The sequence below is a fragment of the Podarcis bocagei genome (genome assembly GCF_964188305.1).
Source record: "Podarcis bocagei genome assembly, chromosome: Z".
Taxonomy (NCBI): domain Eukaryota; kingdom Metazoa; phylum Chordata; class Lepidosauria; order Squamata; family Lacertidae; genus Podarcis; species Podarcis bocagei.
In genome coordinates this window covers 11109389-11130230 of record NC_138140.1, presented here as the reverse complement: position 1 = coordinate 11130230, position 20842 = coordinate 11109389, and the positions used below count along the sequence as shown (strand labels likewise).

Below are 20842 nucleotides of genomic sequence, written 5' to 3'. Positions count from 1 at the left end.
CCCTCCCGCCTGCACACAGTGGCAGGAACATACCTCCATCAATACTTTCACTGACACCTGCTGGGGGAAATATGTTTTTATGCCTTTTCTGGGGTGATACTTATTTCTTATGCCTACAATCACCAGGCACTATATTAAAAGAGGATGCAAGAAATATTTCATGGAGCACAATGGTCATAGTTTCTCACTCTCAGAATAGTGCAAGGAGGGTATGGCCACCATCTTGTTTCATATTTACTGGGTGCACAGTACTTCTGTTTATTATACTGTACATGATATCACATCCTATTTCAAGAAATAAAATTCAGGTTTTCTTTTTCTTGCTGAATGTGTCCTTATTTAAAGTGCAGTAAATGTTGAAGGCCACTTTATTGGCAAAGGTAGGGAGAGTTGCACTTAGATAAAACAAATCTTATATTTTTGAGTTTAGAGCCTTTTGTGTGAGTAACGAAGTCAGGATAGAAAATGTCATTTATAATCTTAAGAGGGTTGGTCTTCCATTGAAACTGTTTGCCTGAGTTGTGTGTGTTGATAGTTGTAAACTAGGAAAAGAAGAAATTGATACAAGGGACACAGTGTCCAAGAACACATTACAAAATTAAATTATGCAGCTTCAACACAGCCAGATTCATTATTCCAACTGATGAACTAAAAAATAATAATAAATTGTTATTTGTTATTTTTTAGGAAATCTCAAATTTTGGCCATGCCATTATTCAGAAATTTAGCAAAAAAGGGCAGGAGAACTGAAATGTTCACCTCTGAGAAAAGCCTTCATTGTAGCTGAAATACATCGCTTGTGCTGGGGATATTCTCCCACACTGTAAGGAGTCAGGTACAGCTTGCTGATTGACTCCTTCTGCTGAAGGGCTCCCAACCACCCAGAGCAGTCATGCTTAGCAACACAGAAGCTAGATTTTGTGTGAACTCAACAGTCTGATGAACATTTAAGCATGCTACCCGCTCCCCCACAAAAAATCTCTCCCCAACTGATATATCCTAGGTAGAGCCTATTAAAGGTAACGCAGGGAAGTTTTTTGTGGTGTGCCTTGGGACTCCTCCTTCCCCTCCACTGCCTTTTTCTCATGACCAGGGCAGGAAAGGAGCTCATAGATTGCTTCAATTTGATGCTTGGAGCTGGAGGCATATGTTTTGGTATCAAAACCGGGGAGCAAAGGACGTTCCAGCCTCCAGCCTCAGGTCTAGGCAGGTGTACGGGTTTCGAGCGGAGCTACTAGAGCTCCTTGCCTGGTTCCTTTTCCTTTAGCCTAGCTGCCTTGCAGTGAAATGGTGGGAGATGCAGCTGTTCCCCCCACCCCCCATCAGGTAACATGCAGTCAAGGAGAGCCCCCTGAAGGTGGGAGTTATTTTAGATGCCCAGAGGGTGGATTCTTCAGAATGGAGAAATCAGAACTGTTTCTTCAGGCTCTGTCCTGCCTTTCTCTGATTTAAGAGGGGATAAGGCGCATACCCAATTTCTGTTACAAAGATGCTATCCAGCAAGGCATTAAAAAGGCAGTGTCATGTTTCAACCTTGCCCAGACCACAAATCCTAGGTGCCCTTAGGCAATGAGCAAGGGTAGTAAATGCCTTAAGAACTAATTGGATTGCATCGTATCCTCCCATATCCTGCTTTATTGCGGTCTACACACCCAAAATACACAGTACAACAATAGTAAATATCAACAGTTATTAAGGTGTAAAATTGGCCTTGCTAGCCAACATAGGAGTTTTAGCCTATACATAATGGTTTCTGATTTTTACTGCCTCCAAGAGGAATTTTGCTACAGCCAGTGTAGTAGTATCAAGCTTATCCTCAAGGAGAACTTTGACATGAAATGAGTCAGCAATTCCCGGTTGTTCTGTTAGTATTAGATTGATTAGATGCTTTCTAACCCGTTTATATAGACTACAATGCAATAAAATGTGTTCCATACATTCAACACCCTGGGAACGTGGGCACAGCCTGTCTTAGTATGGGACACCAGCCAATCTTCCCCTCAGCACTTCAGAACAGAAAACGTTTAATCTGGCTTTGGAAAACAGATGCCAATAGTTAGATACAGTCAAATTCTTAAGGTAGGGAGATGACAAAAAACCCCTGAAGGTATTGGATTCCTGACACAGATGGGCCACAGGGCACATGTGAGCAACATGCAAATTTGTGAACCATTCCATATTTTTTGTGCTTGTTTGGGCAGCACATAAACTAAAATTGGAGCAATACAGAGAAGATTTGCATAGTCCCTGCTCTTCATACTCAGAGTAGACCCATTGAAATTAACATGCATGACTAACTTAGGTTCATTACTTCCAATGAGTCTACTCTAAGTAGAACTGAGTTTACTACAAGCTTTTGATTGTCTTTGCTGAAAGAGACAAAAAAGGCTACCACTATGGAAATTTTCACAAAGAAGTTGAGGACTTCTCCCTGGGACTGAGAGTCCAATTACAGAATGTTGTGGAGTGGTCTTGTATACATTCCATCCTCCCTTCCTTTCAAGAAGAAAGCACTTGCCAGATTTGATTGTTTCCCATTCTAGGCAGGGTGAGGAAGTTACTGGACAGGTGGTTGTTAGGGAATAGGCTGTTAGAGAATAGGGGTGAGTTTGGCCACATAACCTGGCTGAAGATCACTACACACACAGTTCTGTCAGATTGGGGAGCACACATGGGGCTCAGGGCAACTGGAGTAGTCTGAAAGCCAACACAGCATCAACTTCCTGGAGCTTCATACTGTCTCTTTTGGCCTTCTAGAAAAACCTATGGGTCACCATGTGTTTATCCAATTAGTTCAGCAAACACATATAACAGTGGGATGCAGCCACACACTGTAATTGTTTGATCTTCACTGTAATTGTTTGGGCCATATATAACCTGGTATGGAGTGACTGAGCAGGACCATCATCCAGGAGTCCAAACACTCAAATATTCAAAATGGTGACACAGCCCTTTGGGAGACCCACAGACAGACAGGTCAGAAGCTTTGTATCACAATGCCAGTATGTGGATTCAGAATACATAGACTGGCCAGCTGTGTGCCCTTTCCTTCTCTCACCCTGATTTCTATGCTCCTCAGGAAGATGAAAGAAAAGTCGTATTTATACCAGTTGAACTCCATTGGTCCAAAGGCCTTGGGTTCTCAAAGCTAGTCAAAATGTCCATGAAACAACATTGGAACATCATGTCCCAGAGACCATTTTTTCAACAGCAACTGCACATCTTCTAGCTGGCAGCATAGATGTTAAGCAAAAGTGGCTAAATTGTTTTTGTTACTCTGATAACTCTTTTGGCATCTAAGCATTTGTTCATAGTTACAAGTCTTCCTGGAGAGATTTTATAGCCTGCTGTAATCATAAATCCAGTCCATTCTATAATTTTTACAGAACAGACTAGAAATATCTCGGCACCAGCACTTTGAAAAGACAGTTAGCAGTTCTCAACAGTATCTCTGGTATAAAGGATAACCTTTGCAGCCATCCACACATAAAACATTTTCTTAAAGGGGTAGTGCTGATGAATCCGTCTGCAGACAACCTGTTCCTGAACTAGAACCTCAGCTGGGTTCTGTCAGCTCTGCTGAAGCCACCTATCAGAAATTATGGACATGGTTCTCTCAGAACTTTATTTTTAGCCAATACCTCACCAGATTGGTTTTAGAGCCAAGGGTGCTATTTAAAAAAAATAAAAATCCCACATTTGGGCTTATTTCATCTTGACAAGCTGTGTTGAGAGAAACCCATCCTTTCTGCCCAAAGTCAACTTACTGTTCCATATGTTCCATATTCTGCCTTCCTGTCTAAACTATGCACAAGAAAACCTGAAAACAGGTTGGATGTGTTTAGGACCCTGGGCATCTTTTTGAGAAAGACCTTGGTTTTTAGAAAGTCTGAAGGTCTTCATTGAATTGGCATCTCCCTCCCTGGGAAAGTACCCTTCCCCAGGTGATTACAGTTTGTTCTCTTAGGGGGCAGTTATCATGGCTGCTGCCTGGGGTAGATTTTCTCTGGAAGAAATTTACAGCGCAATCACATAGGCTGTCCAATATTGTAAAATCAATTCTTTTTCCTTAGCAGTTGTGGCATTTGGGTGGATAATTCTTCAGAGGATTCTGAGGTCTTTAAATTATTTTCTTTTATTGGAGTCCCACCCTAAGGGATAGTGCTGTTACATGCTTAAAAGATGAATAATGCCCCCTGACTCTACCAGAGAAAACAAGGATTCACATTTCTGGCATAGTGTGCGTGCATATTAGCAGATAACTGGAATGCCTTGTGCAATGATACCATATATTTTTTTGCTGGGCCAAAGCACTGCATTAAATAACACTTTTATCCATGACTCCAGTAGTAATGTTTTCAAAGAGATGTCAGGGCTTCAGCCTCCTTGTGAGCAACTGCACCTGATCCCTGAAACCTTGATTTTTTTGGAGCTAGCTAATGTTATTCATTAATGCTGAAAATGTATCCTTTGTGTGGTTAGAAGTATACTCTTCATTATTACTTCATATGCTCTGCAATCAGTTCCTGGCTGGTTCTGATCATCTAGAGCTGTTCTTACGATAGTGCCTTAATGTTTTTATTTCTAAAGGTTCTTCTGCTTTGCATTGTGATATGATTGGACAAATCCTACTTTCCTAAAACTTCTCTTATTCCCATTCAGAAGATCAATAAACATTACAAAAGTCAGTGAGATGGAAGCAGCATCACAAAGATCAGTTCTGAATTCCTTTTTAGACACTTGATTCTTGCCCCCATATTCTTTTGCTCAGCATTACTTGCTTTGTTCCTATGTGTTAAAATGAGCATTATTTAATGGGCATTCAGCCCTTCACTAAATACACCTCTCCAATTACTGAGAGCATCAAATACATGTGTGCCCCATGTTTCCTTGTATGCTTTGTTTTGTTGGATGTTACCACAGTACCTGCACTATAAGAAAAGAACTTACATGTAAATTTATAAACAGGGGTCGGTTGTACGCCACGCTGGGGCCCAACTGGCGGGTACCAATTCGGAATTCTCCCAGAAGTCGGAGCTGTGTCTACAGGTACAATTAGGTGGTTGGTTGGTGTGTCTCTCCGTAGACTGTGGTGTTAATTCTATCTTCAGTCTGTTTTCCTCTTGCTAATTAGGAGAGCTTATTTTCAACAGCTTTTTCATTGTTTCCTTCCATCTGTGCAAAGACTTTCCTTCCATTCTCATAAGAGTTGCCAGGAGTAAGAAGATTGTTCATTCATATGCTTTCACCTTCATAAGCCTCACCATATTTATATACCACACTGCATATAAATATACTTCATATAAGTGCTGACTGTTCCTCTTCCTTATCATACTGAGAAATGCAGAGTAATTAACGGCACCACCACAAAGTTAAACACTTTTAAAGCTTCATTGATTTCAATTGAATCATATTAAGCATATGTTTAACTTGGGACCCAGTGAATATTCTATATTATGCAGAACAGCATAATAAATTGCTAAGAACCTTAGTTGGGAACTCACGGAGAGCCTCACCTAACAGTGTGTGTGAATATATGTATATTAAAGCCCTGCACTTTATCTGTCCCATTGAAATGAACAGAACTTAGCTTTCATAGGATCATACCATAATTTAAAGGGAGGTTCTCATTTTTAAAACCAGTTTCTGGTTTAAATAATACACATACACGTGGTGAAGCTCTATTTTCTTATGCTTAACTTTTGTTATCTTATTATGTAATGAATTACACTGGGTTTCAAGTTGATGCTTCCTTTTCCAGTCTCATCACAACTCAGTTTGCTGTTCTGATGACTTCCTAAAAAACCATGCATTTCCTTCAATAAACAGAGGGGGTCTAAAATCCAAGCGCCTCAGTACCCTCTTACACAAAAGAATAGCAGAACAACTTAACTCTTTTAGAGTAATTAAACAACTTGATACCTGTGGTTCCACCTGTAAAGGTAAAGGGTAAAGGGACCCCTGACCGTTAGGTGCAGTTGCGGACGACTCTGGGGTTGCGGCGCTCATCTCGCTTTATTGGCCGAGGGAGCTGGTGTACAGCTTCCGGGTCATGTGGCCAGCATGACTAAGCCGCTTCTGGCAAACCAGAGCAGCGCTCAGAAACACCGTTTACCTTCCCGCCAGAGCGGTACCTATTTATCTACTTGCACTTGACGTGCTTTTGAACTGCTAGGTTGGCAGGAGCAGGGACCGAGCAATGGGAGCTCACCCCATCGCGGGGATTCGAACCACTGACCTTCTGATCAGCAAGCCCTAGGCTCTGTGGTTTGGACCACAACGCCACCTGCGTCCCATAGTTCCACCTGTAGAACTCCTCAAATCGAACTGATATCTGTGGGAAGCAAAGAAATGTAACTTGGAAAGAAATAGTACACTGACGCAAATTATCTTGCAGTCATTCTAACAAGTTTGTTTAATGTTACCCAGAAGAAAATATTAGTTTTTTATAGTGCATCTTCTCATGGCTTCTTCTATTCTTCTTTATAGTGTCTTCTATTCCTCTTCATAATTACTGATTTTTTTCGCTAGGCTTGCTTTCTGGTGCAGCCTTTGGGGGAAATCTAGCAAAGGTGATGTGAGCAGATATGCAAGCCTTCTAAATAATCTCTCTCAAGCATTTTCCATTTCAATCCTTATTTTGTCTGCTTTTATTTCATCATATATTTGTAACTTTCTGATAAATATCTCCAAAAAATCCTATTTGTATACACCTGGCATTTGCTACGATACTCAGTGAATATCTATGGTAAGATAGATTTCTAAGAGATATTGCAGGTATGCTGATTTACACATAAAAGTGTGGTGTTTCTCTCTCTTGACACTCAGAATTATACTCCAAACATCTTATGAAGTGGGCTGTGGCCCATAAGAGTTTCTGCCATAATCAGTTTACAAGACTCTTTGTTAATTTGCAGCAAAGGCTTCAGACTGTGGCAAGTCATAACAGCTCACCCTCTGTTACACCATTAACAGACAAACTTACCTTGTAAAAATGGCAGGTGTCAGTTTGCTGTACAAAACCCAGTTTCCTTCCAAAGCAATTCACTCAGTCTGCTGTGTTATATATGCTCAACTTTGAAGTATATTTGCAGAAGACTCCTTGTTTTATAGAGAAAGAGAGAAATAGAAGAAAAAGGACAAGTATTCAGATAATGGCCTTGAACCAATGCACACAGAAACAAATAGTTATGTGGACTATCTATACAAATATGTTAATAATTAATAGGCTACAGTTCAAACAACTGCCATTCCCAGATTCAGCACTCACAGTTTAATTCACAAGCTTGTGGAATTTGGCACATGTCCTTTGTGCAGTTAACACATGCTCATCTCAAGGTGGTTCACACAGGGCTGTGAATTGGGGCCAGTTGCATATAGGCTTAGCAGATGAGGTCAAAGAGAACCCAAGTTAGCTTGTTCTATATGCATTTATTGTCATGTCTTTCCCATGACTGAAATAGCTGCTCTACTGTTTGCTTAGAACTAAGTGAAAGCAAACATATTTCTGCTTGAATTGGTCCCTTTGTGTTTACATCCTTATAGATATGGGACTATGAAGTGTTCTGGGCAATGAATGTTTATTAAGTAGGAAATTCCTACTGGGCAAGCTTCTAACTCAATCAGTATTTCCCTGCTGTTAAATCTTCCTGAATCTAACTTAAGTATTTAGTAATGGATGTGATGGCTGCTAGCACTCATTTAATAATGTAGTAGGGTTTATGATTCACTTGGCATTGTATATTGGCATCCATAAACCATTTAATTGGCATTCAGTAGCATGACAGCTTTATTTATTTATTTATTTATTTATTTATTTATTTATTTAATTATTAGGAAAATATACATAAACTGTTTAATAAAATAAAAATCTCTTAAGAAGTGTGCATAAAATTTATTTATTTATATTCATAATACTCATAGTGACTTAATTGGATGGCAGAAGACAAAGAATGATGGGCTCAACACTGGCCACGTATCTCTAAACCTCCACCAGCTCACAATATGATGGAGAACATACTTTACCATATGTTGGTCTCTTTCCTGGTTGACACTGTCTCCACCAGTCTCTTTAAGGATTCCTTCTGTGTTGTGAAAAAGAATCATGTTTCCTGTCCACAGTTATCATAATCTGGTTATTGTGTTTCCATTTTTTTTATGTTAGAAGGTCAGATTACTTGTATGGTTCATATTGTAACATGATCTGAAAAAGTTCTACCATTTTTTTATTATTATTTTTAAAAATCTATATATTAATACAAATTAGTCTTCCTGTGCTCGTGTAGCCAAAACTTTCCTTTAAAAAAAGCTGTTTTGAAGGGCAGAAACAACCATTTCATTGTCTGCATAGGCTACTTCCTGGTTCATGCCAAGAGGTTATTTCTAATGTCCTTGTTTATGCACTTCAGTGGAAAACTTACATTAAATTTCTTTGTAAAAACATGTTTACTGTAATACTAGTCATGAACTACGAAGTCTGCAGCCAATGTTTAGGACAATATTGATGGCACGAGCCAAGGCCTGTGTAAATTTTTGAACAATTTAATCACTGGATTATTTGATTTTGTTTGCTCCCACCAAAGAGTTGACATTTGTTATTTCAGTCCAACAGGTGCCTGCAGCTGCGCATCAGGGAGTTCCGTGGGGGTTGTTACCATGGAAGGGCCTTTAAGAAGAAAGACATTACTAAAAGAAGGCAGGAAGCCTACAGTAAGGGGTTCTCCTCCCCCCCCCCTTTGCTTATGCTTTTAAACCCCTCATTACAATTTGAATAATATTTTATGGTTGCTAAAGAAAGCAGTAGAGTGTCAAAAACAGCATGGCAGCTAACTCTGGCTGAACAGAAAGAGCCATGGGCTGTGTCTCATGTTGTTTTTAATAATATTTATTTATTTCCTGCCTTTTCCCCAAAACTCGGACTTAAGGCACCTTTACAAAAATTGAAATGAGCACAACTAAACCACAGAAAGCTAAAAACACATAAAAGTAATTACCTTCAAGGTAATTAAACAATAATGGAATTAAAACAATGTTAAGAACAAATTACTTAAACACTACCATTTTCCTTAAAAGCAGCCAGTTCCTGAAAGCCTGCCTGAATAAAACAATCTTCACCTGCCAAGGAGAAGATTCAACAAGGAGGAGGCCAGTCTAGCCTCACTAGGATAAACACACTTGAACCGAGCAGACTGCAGGAAAGGACACATGGTCAGGGAGATGCAATCATGGTAGCCCCACTGCAACACTGCCTCCTCAACCCCCAAGACTTGGATGCTGTTCTGCAGCGAATCCTGGTTGACAGAGCTGAGAGAGAATAACCTCCCCCGTTTCATCCCACCAGTTTTCTTTAACACAAGATGGGTTGGCATGCTTGTTGTTGTTTTACCATTTACTGGCCTGGCACTGACCAACAACATTTTCAACCTAAGACAACTGTCTCCAAGGCTATACATGCTATTTGAACTAGTGGACAGTACAGGGACAACCAGCATCCTGTTGCAGTGCCCTCTTTCATAATAACCCTCTGTATCTCCCTCTCCTTTCTACGGTTCTGATGTTCTTCTTACAAGTGTGTCATGACCAAACCTACAATGGTTGCACATAGTGCCAATAGAGGTGCCTGATTCCCATTGGGACCGGCAGGATGGAAAGCAGGGAGGCCCAATAGTAGGAACCAGCACTAAGGACAGATCTAGGTAACTCTACAGTAGTTTTGTCCTCCTCCCTGCTGACTTCTACAAGAGCAGCATGAGACTCAGATGGAAGCTGACAGCCAGAAGACACTACCTGGACTAGTTGCAAGTTGTAAGACAGACAGGTGGTGGCTGGCTGGGGCAGACTAGGGTTGGTGGCATATGATCAAATGTGTTGCAGGTTGGGCTAAATATGGGTTCCAGATCTGGCTGCTGTTTTAAGAGATGCTCATGGAAACACCCAAAGAAAAGAATCTGCCACCATGCATCCTACACCATATAGAACTTTTGTTTAAATTTCAAAACCAGGTTATATTTCGCACCCTGGAACCCTTCTCTCCATAAGCTTTTCTTCTAGAAAAAGGGTGCCAGTAATGTGTACCCTTATGTACCCCCAGAAAAAAACACTGAGTATATATGAAATGGCATTGGTTTGGGGGGAATGGAAGAGTTTTAGGCCAAGGATTCTTTCTTATATAGCAACTATTTCCTACTGGCAGTAATTTTCACTGCCTTCAAGAGGGTGGGGGGGGGGGGAGGAGAAAGGCAGACATGTACAAGAAAGAGTACAAAACAAAGAGTACATATCTGCTATTTTTCGCATTCCGTAGGAGAGGAAAGGATACTCAGGCCTTTAGGCTTTGCCCCACATACCACTACATTTCCTCATGGCCTTTTGTGAAAATGCCATTGCTTGATACTAAAGGTTTGAAGTGCATTTATTATCATTCTGACTGGAGCTGAATTACTGAGCTGTCATGCATCCATCCCCACCAGCAGGGGACAGCACATAACCTTGTTTTTCAAAGTGAAGGCAGAATAGCTGGGTTTTCTTCACGGCAAATGCAGCCTCATAGTTGATAGCATGTCTGAAGCATCTCACCTTCTTTCATGTTAGTAATGAAAATTTATGTATGCTTTTGAAAGTTTTTTTTTAATTTCCTCCTTTCAGCTTTCCTCCTGGACTAGATATTGGGTAACCCTTTCAGGATCTACTCTGATCTACTTTGGAGCAAAGTCATTAAGAGGCACTGAAAGAAAGCATGTAAGCAAATAATTTGCCTTATTTTGTAGACCAAGGGCACATCCTATCTGCAATTGTTTCAGAGAATCAATTGGCTGCAGTATTCACAAAGCAGCCCAGGGCAGCAGAATAAAGGCAACTCCCAACTTGCATGCTATTGTGTACATGCCTGGTGCCAGGAAGCTGGAAATGGAACCTGGAAGTGGGAGTACCCTGGAGAGTCCTTGTGGCTCACAAGAAGACCCTCCCCAGACAGCGGGGCAGCAGGTCTTTGTAGAGGCTGCTCAGTCTCCCCACCTAACAGCTGATGTGCAGGGCTGCTCAGCTGATGTCCTCTTTGGGCTCTAGGGAGGGTCTCCTCAGCGGGGCTTTGTTGAGGCTGCTCAGCTGACTATGGGGAAGCTTTCCCGCATGTCAGCTAAGCAGCTCAAAAAAGCCCCACTGTGCCTCTGGCTTGGGAGGAGATTCTCCCCAGAGGACATCCTCTTTGGGTTCTGAGGAGGGCCTCCTCACGAGCCACAAAAAGACTCCCCGCTTACGTAAGGGTGCTCCCCACTTACACACATTTCAGTTATGCATAAGGGGCCCGGAATGCAACCTCTGCGTAAGTGGGGAGTCGCCTATACTTCACAATTCAGCTCATTGATATTCTTCCTTGACTTTCTCTCTCTTTTAGTATAAATCTACTCCGGGGAAAAAGGTTTCTATTGTGGGCTGGATGGTAGCACTGCCTGATGACCCTGAACACCCTGATATTTTTCAGCTAAATAACCCAGATAAAGGTGGGTGTTTTATTTTTAATTGGACTTTCTTCAGAACAGTAACGGTAAGCTTTCCTATCAGTGGCATGCAGTGAAATTTTTCAGAGGGAAACCGTTAAGGCCAGAGGCACTAGCTTGTGTGGGGTGTCAATGTCATACATGTGACGTTGCACACATGAGCATCATGCCTCCCTCCCTAAGCCAGGTAGAAACTTCCCAGGCCTTGTGAAGGAGGCGCCAGGAGAACATTTAGGGGACTAGCCTAGTCCCCTTAATCCAATGACCGCACACCATCATTTACTATGCTTTTGTTAAAACAACCAAAAGCCCTGTAGCACAAGCTTTTGTGTACTGTACTAGAGTCTACTTCATCAGATAATATAAAGCATTATCCTTGGCTGACGGGTATATACCCACATGGGAGCATTCAGAAAAAATGCTGTTTATAATTCAATTTACATTCAAAACTGTAAAATGCAAAGGAAACGATCAGGATCTGTTAAAACGGGTGTAGGGAACATCAGGTCTGAGGATTGAATGCAATCTTCCAGCCCTCTCTTATCTAAGCTGTTCCCCTTTGCAGGCCACACCCCTCTCACCAAGCCACACCGTTCACTACTTCTCCTCTACAGCTTCCTTAAGTGCTTTTGCCTCATTTAAATATGTCTGATAATGTTTGTTGGGATGAAGGATTGAAAGGTGGGTGTTTGGGTGTGAAGCCCTGGCTTTTGTGTGGCTGGAATGTCTGTACATAGTAATAGTCACATCCATTGCTTTGCCCACTTTTGCAGACCCTCCAAGTGTTTCCATTTTCCAGGGACAGTACCAGATTTACAGAAGCCATCCCAGTTTCTGATTTGACCCTGGAACATCCTGCTTTTCCTTAGGAATCCCTATTTTCATAAGAGAAATGTTGAAGGGGTTTGGAGTTATCCGACCCCTGAGACATCTGAAGGCAGCCCTGTATAGGGAAGGTTTTTGTTTAATGTTTTCTTATGTTTTTATATATGTTGAAAGCTGCCCAGAGTGGCTGGGGCAACACAGCCAGATGGGTGGGGTATAAATCGTAAAATTATTACTATGAAGTCCCTATTTTTATCGGAGAAATTTTGGAGGGTATGCTTTTGCCCTGTCCATACTAACATGTGACCCCACAGAAGGTTCCCCAAAAGGGAACACAGCCCTCATGTTGAAAAAGTTTCCTCACCCCTCCATTAAACACTCCTCAGCAACAAAAAGATGCTGGGTTTCCACCCGCAACACAAGTTTCAGATGCTTTCATAATTGCCTAAGTAAAGTACCACCACTATTTCATTGCCTGTCTAGCTAGCCTGCTATGAAAACTGGCAAGGCAGGAGTCAATAAGCTGCTCCTGCTTCAGCATGCTAAACAGTATATCCCCCAGCTCTTATAAATCAACAAGGTAAATACTGAATACATTCTTAAACTACCAGCTTTACTCAGTAGAAAAAAGACAGCGAGGCTGGTTAAGATTTTTAGACTGGTTGGTGTTCTGATCTATTCGTACTCACTCTTTTGAGTACTCTGACATTTCAGACTAAGGTTCTTCAGTGGTCACCCAAACTGGTCATTACCAAGATCATCTCTCTTACCAGATAAATTGTTGGCTTTTTTAAACCTTTCAGCATCTTGTTCTGTTTCTTCCAAAGCTCAAGGGCTCCTTCTTACCTTATATTTTTAACTTGTAGGCAATGTTTACAAGTTTCAGACTGGTTCAAGGTTTCATGCAATACTGTGGCACAAACATTTGGATGACGCATGCAGAAGCAACAGGCCTCAGGTAAGGTTTTTCTTCTGTTTCTGTTTGAAGCTAAAATAGTAGCCATGTGGAAACTTTTCGAACGGGGTTATAACCACAACAAAAGCCCTAGGCAAATTAGGAGTGCTTACACCACCTGCATCTGAGCTCTCAAAGTTTCCCCAAAATTGCATTGTTTGCGAATAGTTGTAAAATATTATTGTATGGATTGTAACCAATATTAGTTTTATTTCAAGTGTGTCCATTAAAATTAATGGGCAAGGCTAACTTAGATTCATTAATTTCAGTGGGTCTACTCTGAGTTGGAGACAACTATTATTTATATATTTAAAGCAGTGTAGGCCAACACACAGGTCGCAAGGCCTTTTTTTGGCACCCCTCAGCAACAATGTCAACATCTTATCACCAAGGTCAGCTACAGCCCCCTTGGGCCTGCTACCTCCAGACTGCCTTTTTCAGGGGAAGAGGAAGAAGCAGCCGGCTTGACAGTGGTCTTGGCTATTTTTATTCATCCACGAGAGTTGTGGGGGAAGCTGCTCTTTCCTGCAGGACTGTATACCGTATTTTTCGTCCCATAGGACGCTCCGTCCCATAGGACGCACCTAGTTTTTTGGGGGGGAAATAAAGGGAAAAAAATTTCCTTTATTTCCCCCCCAAAAGCAGGTCAGGGAAACCGAACCAGGTCGAGGAACAGCGGGATGGCGGCGCTGCGCCTCCCTGCTGTGCCCCGAGCTTGTGGGGCTGGCCGATGTCTGCCCGGCGCGAGGGGCGCTCTGCATCAGGGCGCTCCGCCCGCCGGGCGGCAGGCTGTTATCCGCAGCGTGGGGAGCCCTGCGGGGAACTCCTGCAAGGCTCCCCACGCTGCGGATGTCTGCCCGGCGCGGGGGGCGCTCTGCTTCAGGGCGCCCCTGGCGCTGGGCGGCAGGCTGCTATCCGCAGCGTGGGGAGCCCTGCGGGGAACTCCTGCAAGGCTCCCCACGCTGCGGATGTCTGCCCGGCGCGGGGGGCGCTCTGCTTCAGTGCGCCTCTCGCGCTGGGCAGCAGGCTGCTATCCGCAGCGTGGGGAGCCTTGCGGGGAACTCCTGCAAGGCTCCCCATGCTGCGGATGTCTGCCCGGCGCAGGGGGCGCTCTGCTTCAGGGCGCCCCTGGCGTTGGGCGGCAGGCTGCTATCCGTAGCGTGGGGAGCCCTGCGGGGAACTCCTGCAAGGCTCCAAACGCTGCGGATGTCTGCCCGGCGCGGGGAGCGCTCTGCTTCAGGGCGCCCCTGGCGCTGGGCGGCAGGCTGCTATCCGCAGCGTGGGGAGCCTTGCGGGGAACTCCTGCAAGGCTCCCCACGCTGCGGATGTCTGCCCGGCGCGGGGGGCGCTCTGCTTCAGGGCGCCCCTGGCGTTGGGCGGCAGGCTGCTATCCGCAGCGTGGGGAGCCCTGCGGGGAACTCCTGCAAGGCTCCCCACGCTGCGGATGTCTGCCCGGCGCGGGGGGCGCTCTGCTTCAGGGCGCCCCTGGCGTTGGGCGGCAGGCTGCTATCCGCAGCGTGGGGAGCCCTGCGGGGAACTCCTGCAAGGCTCCCCACGCTGCGGATGTCTGCCCGGCATGAGGGGTGCTCTGCTTCAGGGCGCCCCTCGCGCTGGGCGGCAGGCTGCTATCCGCAGCATGGGGAGCCCTGTGGGGGACTCCTGCAGGGCTCCCCACGCTGCGGATGTCTGCCCGGCATGAGGGGCTCTCTGCTTCAGGGCGCCCCTCGCGCTGGGCGGCAGGCTGCTATCCTCAGCCTAGACATCCCTGCGGGACCTCCCGTAGGGCTGCCTAGGCTGCGGATGTGTTCCCGAAGCCTGGACAGTGAGAGGGGTCGGTGCGCACCGACCCCTCTCGCTCTCCAAGCTTCAGCAAAAGCCTGCATTCACCCCATAGGACGCACCCAGATTTCCCCTTCATTTTTGGAGGGGAAAAAGTGCGTCCTATAGGGCGAAAAATATGGTACTAAAAAAGTTGCTATATAGAGTTTGGAATCTGCCCTGAGCAGAGCAGGTACCAAGTGATGGCTAGTAGGTAAGGCAACACATAATCACTGTCCTATGTCTTCACGCAGTTTCTTATGTCTTGTGGTGGAGGGATGTTAATTTGCCATGCCATGCTTTGATCCCACCTATCTATATGCGCCTTGCCCCTCCCTTAAAAAAAATGCTTTACTACACCCCCTTCCTGGCAAGAGGCACTCTGCCTGGTGCTCCCCAGGGTGTTCCGCCTAATAATGTGTCACGTGCTCACCACACTTTTGCTTCCTTGACTCTGGCAGCTGAATGTGATTTTAGAGCAGGGGGCAAGGGGAAGGAGATGTTGCTGCATCAAAGCCCCTTACACATAAGGAGCACTGAGAGGACCTGAGCCCGGCCCAACTACTCGCTAACTATGCAATACTAACTATATTGCAAACATTTTAATTTATTATATGGAAATTTAATTCAGTGTGCAGCCCATGGTTTCTCTGTTAAAGTACTCTTACTCTTGGTCTGAGAAGATTTTTACCCTGCTCTTCAGCCAAAAAGACTTCCTAAGCCAGGGCTTTTTTTCAGCCAGAACTCACCAGAACTCAGTTCTGGCACCTCTCAGGTGAGCACCATTATAAGAGAACAAGGGAGGCATTCATGGTGAGTTCTGGCACCTCTTTTTCTAGAAAAATATCACTGTCCAGAACCATTTTCAGATATCAAAAATGAAGTCCCCACGCTCAGGCTTACAATTTACACTACAGAAAAGGGATTGGGGTGAGGAGGGGAGAAAGCAAACTCAGCCACTCTGGTTAATGATTTCAGAACATGCAGCAAATCACTCAGACCACGCATGAAGCTGTTAATCATACATTCCTGGTTGATGAAACTATTGCTGGTGTATGCAACTTCCTCTGGTTTTCTTATGTTTAAATAAATAAATAAATAAATAGCTTTTATAGATGTAGAACCAATTTATAACTTCCTTTTTTCCTTTTTGCGTGAGCACTTCCACTGCCTTGGGATGCTGACGTCTTCTATCCATGATAGGCTGACCATTCATTGTACTGACCAGTTTACTTTTCTCTGCCAGGTACCTGCAAACCTTATGTCATTTGAATAACGTGCTCCAGTATGTGATGTGACTTCAAGTGCCAAACTGCAGGATGGGAAAATCATTCTCACAGGAAAATGGAGGAAGGGGACTCTAGAGTGAGCCAGCTGTCTGTAACAGTGACTTCAGCACTTTTCTTATATAACTTGAAAGTAATTATGACACAGCTTCTAAAAGCAGAAAGTGAATGTTGTCCTTAGGACAGGATCTAACAATGCACTGATGAGAGAGGTGATTTAGACTGATTGAAGATACAACCTGCTTAGGGCAGGATCCTTGACTTTAGCTTTGTGGTCACAGACTACCGTGGATTTCTGTTCTGCCACAAACTGTGCATCACATCTTCTGCGGATTTTTTTTTTTTAACTGCTCTTTTTATTGTTGAGCTGCTTTATGTGACTGAAGAACATTTAGCCCATGTTGGGTTTTCAATTATTTCTAATGCACAAAATGATGACAGTGTTAACTTTGCTGCAAAGTGTCAATTAGAATAGGACATTGTGGAACAACGTTTTTATAACCTTAAGTGCACTGAGTTGCTTGGCAATGTGGCTGCCTCAGATTTTGTATCAAACATAGGGACAAACCAATGTTCATACCTGAGCTATTTGAGAAATGTGTATTTTGGCACAAGATAAACCACCTTCAGTTTAGTGTTTGTTTCTTGTAATTGGTTGTGCTGCTTTGTTTTAATTAATTACAGGTGCCCAGGCAAATGAAGGGTCTCTTGCTGCTGAAAAATCAGTTGGTATTAACGCTCCTCCTGAGTTCTTTCACTCCAAAAAGAAATATTTGCCTTAAATTATTTGTTTTTCTTTTTACTGTGGGTGCTATTCATAAAAAATGTCTAGCTGTGTGTCACCTGCCCCCGGGTCTTCTGGGGCACAGGGCATCTGCTCGATCAGTTAAGTTGCAAGAGCATTCCTGCCTTGGGACGAGGGGTTACACCCTCTCCCTTTCTCTGGAGGTGGGGGGCGGTTGCCAGTATATCCTTCCTGAGCCCACCTTTTTTGATACTTCACATACCTTTCTTTCACAGAAAATCAGTGTTAAGGCTGTATTCAGCAAGGAAAGAATACATTGATTATCTCCCTTTCCCTCATTTCCTAACATATGAGTAGCAGTCAGTAAGCACTCAGCCACTGAACATCTGCAAGACTACAACTGAGTGGTACAGCTTTTAATAAACATGGGAAGCCATTTCGGATTAACAGAACTCTGCATCTGAAGAAAGCTCTGGCAAGGGCATGCTGTCTATTGATCTAATTGTATATTGTTAATCTTTGAATATTTTTATTTTAAATAATTTCCTTTAACGTTCAGTGTCTGTTGACTGTATTGTTTTTAAACGTTATGTTGTATGCTTGTGTCATAGATCTAAGACTGAAATCCAGTATGAAACTGGCTGTCAAAGAGAACTTAGTTACTGAATCTAGTAAGCTACCCAAAAGGGGCAATAGGCAATTTTACAGCAAGATGTATCCCCAAACACCCTTTTTACAGTTGGGAGCTGCACAGCTGGCTTTCTTGCCAATCCAAAAGCTAAATTCATGAGAGTGAGGTAGTTGTAATAGGATATTTATAGGTCTATCAACAAACTCTTATCATCGGCCAATGAATGGAATTCATTTTTCAGACATCACCATCTCATAATGTGTTGGGATACAATTTTGAAGGGTTCTCTTGTACAGAGAGATGGTGTTTACATGTTTGGATTGTTTTTTCAAGAAGAACATTTCTCTGGATTTGCCATCAAAAGCAAAGGTGTATGATTTTGTAACTTCTCTGCATATATGTGCTGATAGTATCCCACCTACCTACAGGATGCAGAAAGAGACACATCTTGCCAGCTGAATGATGGTTATTAAAAGTCTGATCTCCAAACCTCCTACTTAATGCTGAAAAGCCAACACCATCCTTTCATACTAAATAATTAGCCTCATTCAGGCGTGTACTCAATTTTTAAATGTCCGTATTTAAGCCAGAAACTCATTACAAAACCATGGATAACATTATCATCACTTCTACAGTTGTATTAAATCAAAGGACCTTTCCGTTGACAGCCCAGCCTGAATTTTATCCTTTGTAACTTCCAAGGACGCCAAAAATGCAAGGAGCACCCACCTGATGCAGGGAAACTAATAAAGGACTAGGCCTTCTCATGCTGCCAAAGACCAAATGCTATAGAAAGGGAATTATGACATGCATAATTTAGTGACTCCATTGTCAACGAATGGCTTAAGGAAAAACAGTGGTGTTTGGGTTGCCGACCAATCAAATAATTGGATGGAGAAGAACAATCTGTATGGTAAATTTTACCTCAGTCCCTTAGGGGTTAAAATATGCATTGGTTACAATACAAACTGTAGCTCTTTCGTCAAAACATATTTGAAGCAAAATAAATTTGAACTGCTCAGAATAAGTTCCAAGACCTAGTTATATAATGATTCATCAGTAATCCAGGTGCTCACAGTTAGTCAGAAGAGCAACATTTAAACCTAAATAATAAATGCTTACACTTACTGGCTTGTTCATAAGTCAGTGTGAACCACAAACTGAAATTACAGTGGCTACATCCAAAAACCATACACTATTGAAGGCAAAGGGAGTTTATTAGATGCCTCTGAGTGGACAGAAACAGTTGTCAACCATGAAGGCTGGAAAACTAGGTAAATTATGAGGAAATAAGTCCCATTGAGTCTAGTGGGCCTTCTAAGTAAGAATGTGTGGTATTTGGCTGCAAAACTCTTTCAGAACAAACACTTACAGAAAGGAGATCTGTATTTTGCTTTATATTTTACTTACTGGATAAACAAGGGAAAATATTTTGGCTTGTGAAGAATCCCCACATCACAAGAAAAATGCCTCCCAAATCTCATCAGCCTCCACCCTTTTACATCAAGCACCTCAATCCAAAGGAATTTGGATCAGAAATCAGCACAGTCCTTGATAATGACATTGCATTAATGAAAATAACACTTGTCATGGTGACACCCATGAGAGGGGAAATCTCCTTTTGTAATGAATGAAACTTGCATGCATCTGTAGAGGGGGGAAATCTCTTGGAATTAAGCTACTTGAAAGTCCCTCTGCAAATCTGCATTTGGAATGTTTTGTTTTGTTTTTGTTTTTAAGAAAAGAAAGCAAGAACCAGTGATGCAAATGGCTGGCCATGATTTTGATTTGTTGTATATGGACATGGAAAGTTGTACAATAATGCGTTGTGTGATAATGGTGATATGATGCAGTATTCAGCAATATAAGCATCTTTGCTGCAGTGTTTTGAGAAGATGAAATAAACGAGTGTTAGTACAGTATATGGAAATTGTTATTAGCATAATCCACATTTAAATGGTTCTCGTCCTATAAAAGCATGAAGCTCTACTTAGCTACTGATTTTTGTGTGTGTGCACCTTTTACTGTGAATTCAAGTGATGCATATTGGTACTATTTAAAATACCACCTCCCTCAAAGCATATCACAAAAACTGTGCCCTGGCGTGTGTGTGTGTGTGTGTATGTGTGTGTGTAAAAATACACACAAACTCACACTCAGCTGTTGTGCTTGAAAACAGTTCACATAATTTCAATGGTGGCAACAGATCCACGTGTGCAAAGGCAAATTGGCGTTGTCCTTTGAAATGAATAGTGGTGCTGGTGCAGGTGAGATAACCCCATACTGCACATCAGTATTCCTATGCCCAGAACAGATTACTGGATCAGGTCCTAGTGAACAGTGATAAATGTACAAAGCTAGTCTTTTTGTTCAGCTATTCTGCAAAAGGGTCCCAATCAAATTATTTTCAGGATGACTGTTAATGATTTGTTTAGCTGCATTGAGCAATATTATTTATTATTAATTTATTAGCGTGTATGTAACTTAAAAGTAAACTTAGTGCCAAAATGCATGTTTTTCCAATTAGCACTCAGTCAAGGTATAGACAATAGTATTCAATTTTTGACCCATTTGTCACATTGTGATGTAAACCAATTTCTATATTTCAATTTGTTTCTTGTGAGAACTGTTGCACTATTTTATTTTATTTTTACTTTTAGCTGTATTCCAGCAGCCCACTGCATGCCATTTGTGTAAGGCCTCTTTCTAAAAAATCTTGTGAATTGTCTCTCATAATAACCACTGAACTTTTAACTCTTGTGTGGGAGTCTTTTAGGTTTTTGGCACAGTATTTTGTTACCTCAGTCTTCTATCAGGTTGCTGTATTTTTCAGCTTGTTACATTGATGATAATTGTTTCACTAATTAAAAACTTTAATGTAAAAATAAAATATAGTTTTCTTTCTTTAGCACATATTTTACACGTCTGGTTTATAACTGCTTTTTGACCCAAAGGCCCCCAAAGTTATGAACATATTAATATAAAAGAAAAATGCAATTAATATAAAATAGCAGATCACAATTACACTGGTTGTGCATTTGTCAACAGCATCCATGCTGTCACTTAACATGCAGCTCCCCAGCATTC

The 20842-nt window shown here is 42.5% G+C and overlaps 1 protein-coding gene and 1 long non-coding RNA gene across 18 annotated transcripts in view; one reads left to right on the top strand and one right to left on the bottom strand.

Annotated features, from left to right (window-relative positions):
* The window catches only part of RALGPS1 (Ral GEF with PH domain and SH3 binding motif 1), a 224098-nt gene extending 203453 nt beyond the window's left edge, over positions 1-20645 (top strand). For 5 of the 7 annotated variants that reach the window (XM_081180286.1, XM_081180284.1, XM_081180289.1 and 2 more), the window contains 6 exons: positions 4969-5049; positions 8604-8709; positions 10645-10737; positions 11393-11498; positions 13187-13278; positions 16340-20645. In XM_081180286.1, the coding sequence (XP_081036412.1) occupies positions 4969-5049; positions 8604-8709; positions 10645-10737; positions 11393-11498; positions 13187-13278; positions 16340-16369 (508 nt within the window). In that variant the 3' untranslated portion in view covers positions 16370-20645. The remainder of the gene's footprint in view (positions 1-4968; positions 5050-8603; positions 8710-10644; positions 10738-11392; positions 11499-13186; positions 13279-16339) is intronic. The other 2 variants (XM_081180288.1, XM_081180290.1) reach the window with 1 other exon arrangement.
* LOC308579359 overlaps positions 1-20842 on the bottom strand; it is a 39594-nt gene that overhangs the window by 16021 nt on the left and 2731 nt on the right. For 4 of the 11 annotated variants that reach the window (XR_014004433.1, XR_014004434.1, XR_014004439.1 and 1 more), the window contains exons 1-2: positions 6986-8019; positions 6239-6334 (exon numbers count right to left, since the gene is read on the bottom strand). This is a non-coding gene — a long non-coding RNA (uncharacterized lncRNA). The other 7 variants (XR_014004436.1, XR_014004437.1, XR_014004430.1 and 4 more) reach the window with 5 other exon arrangements.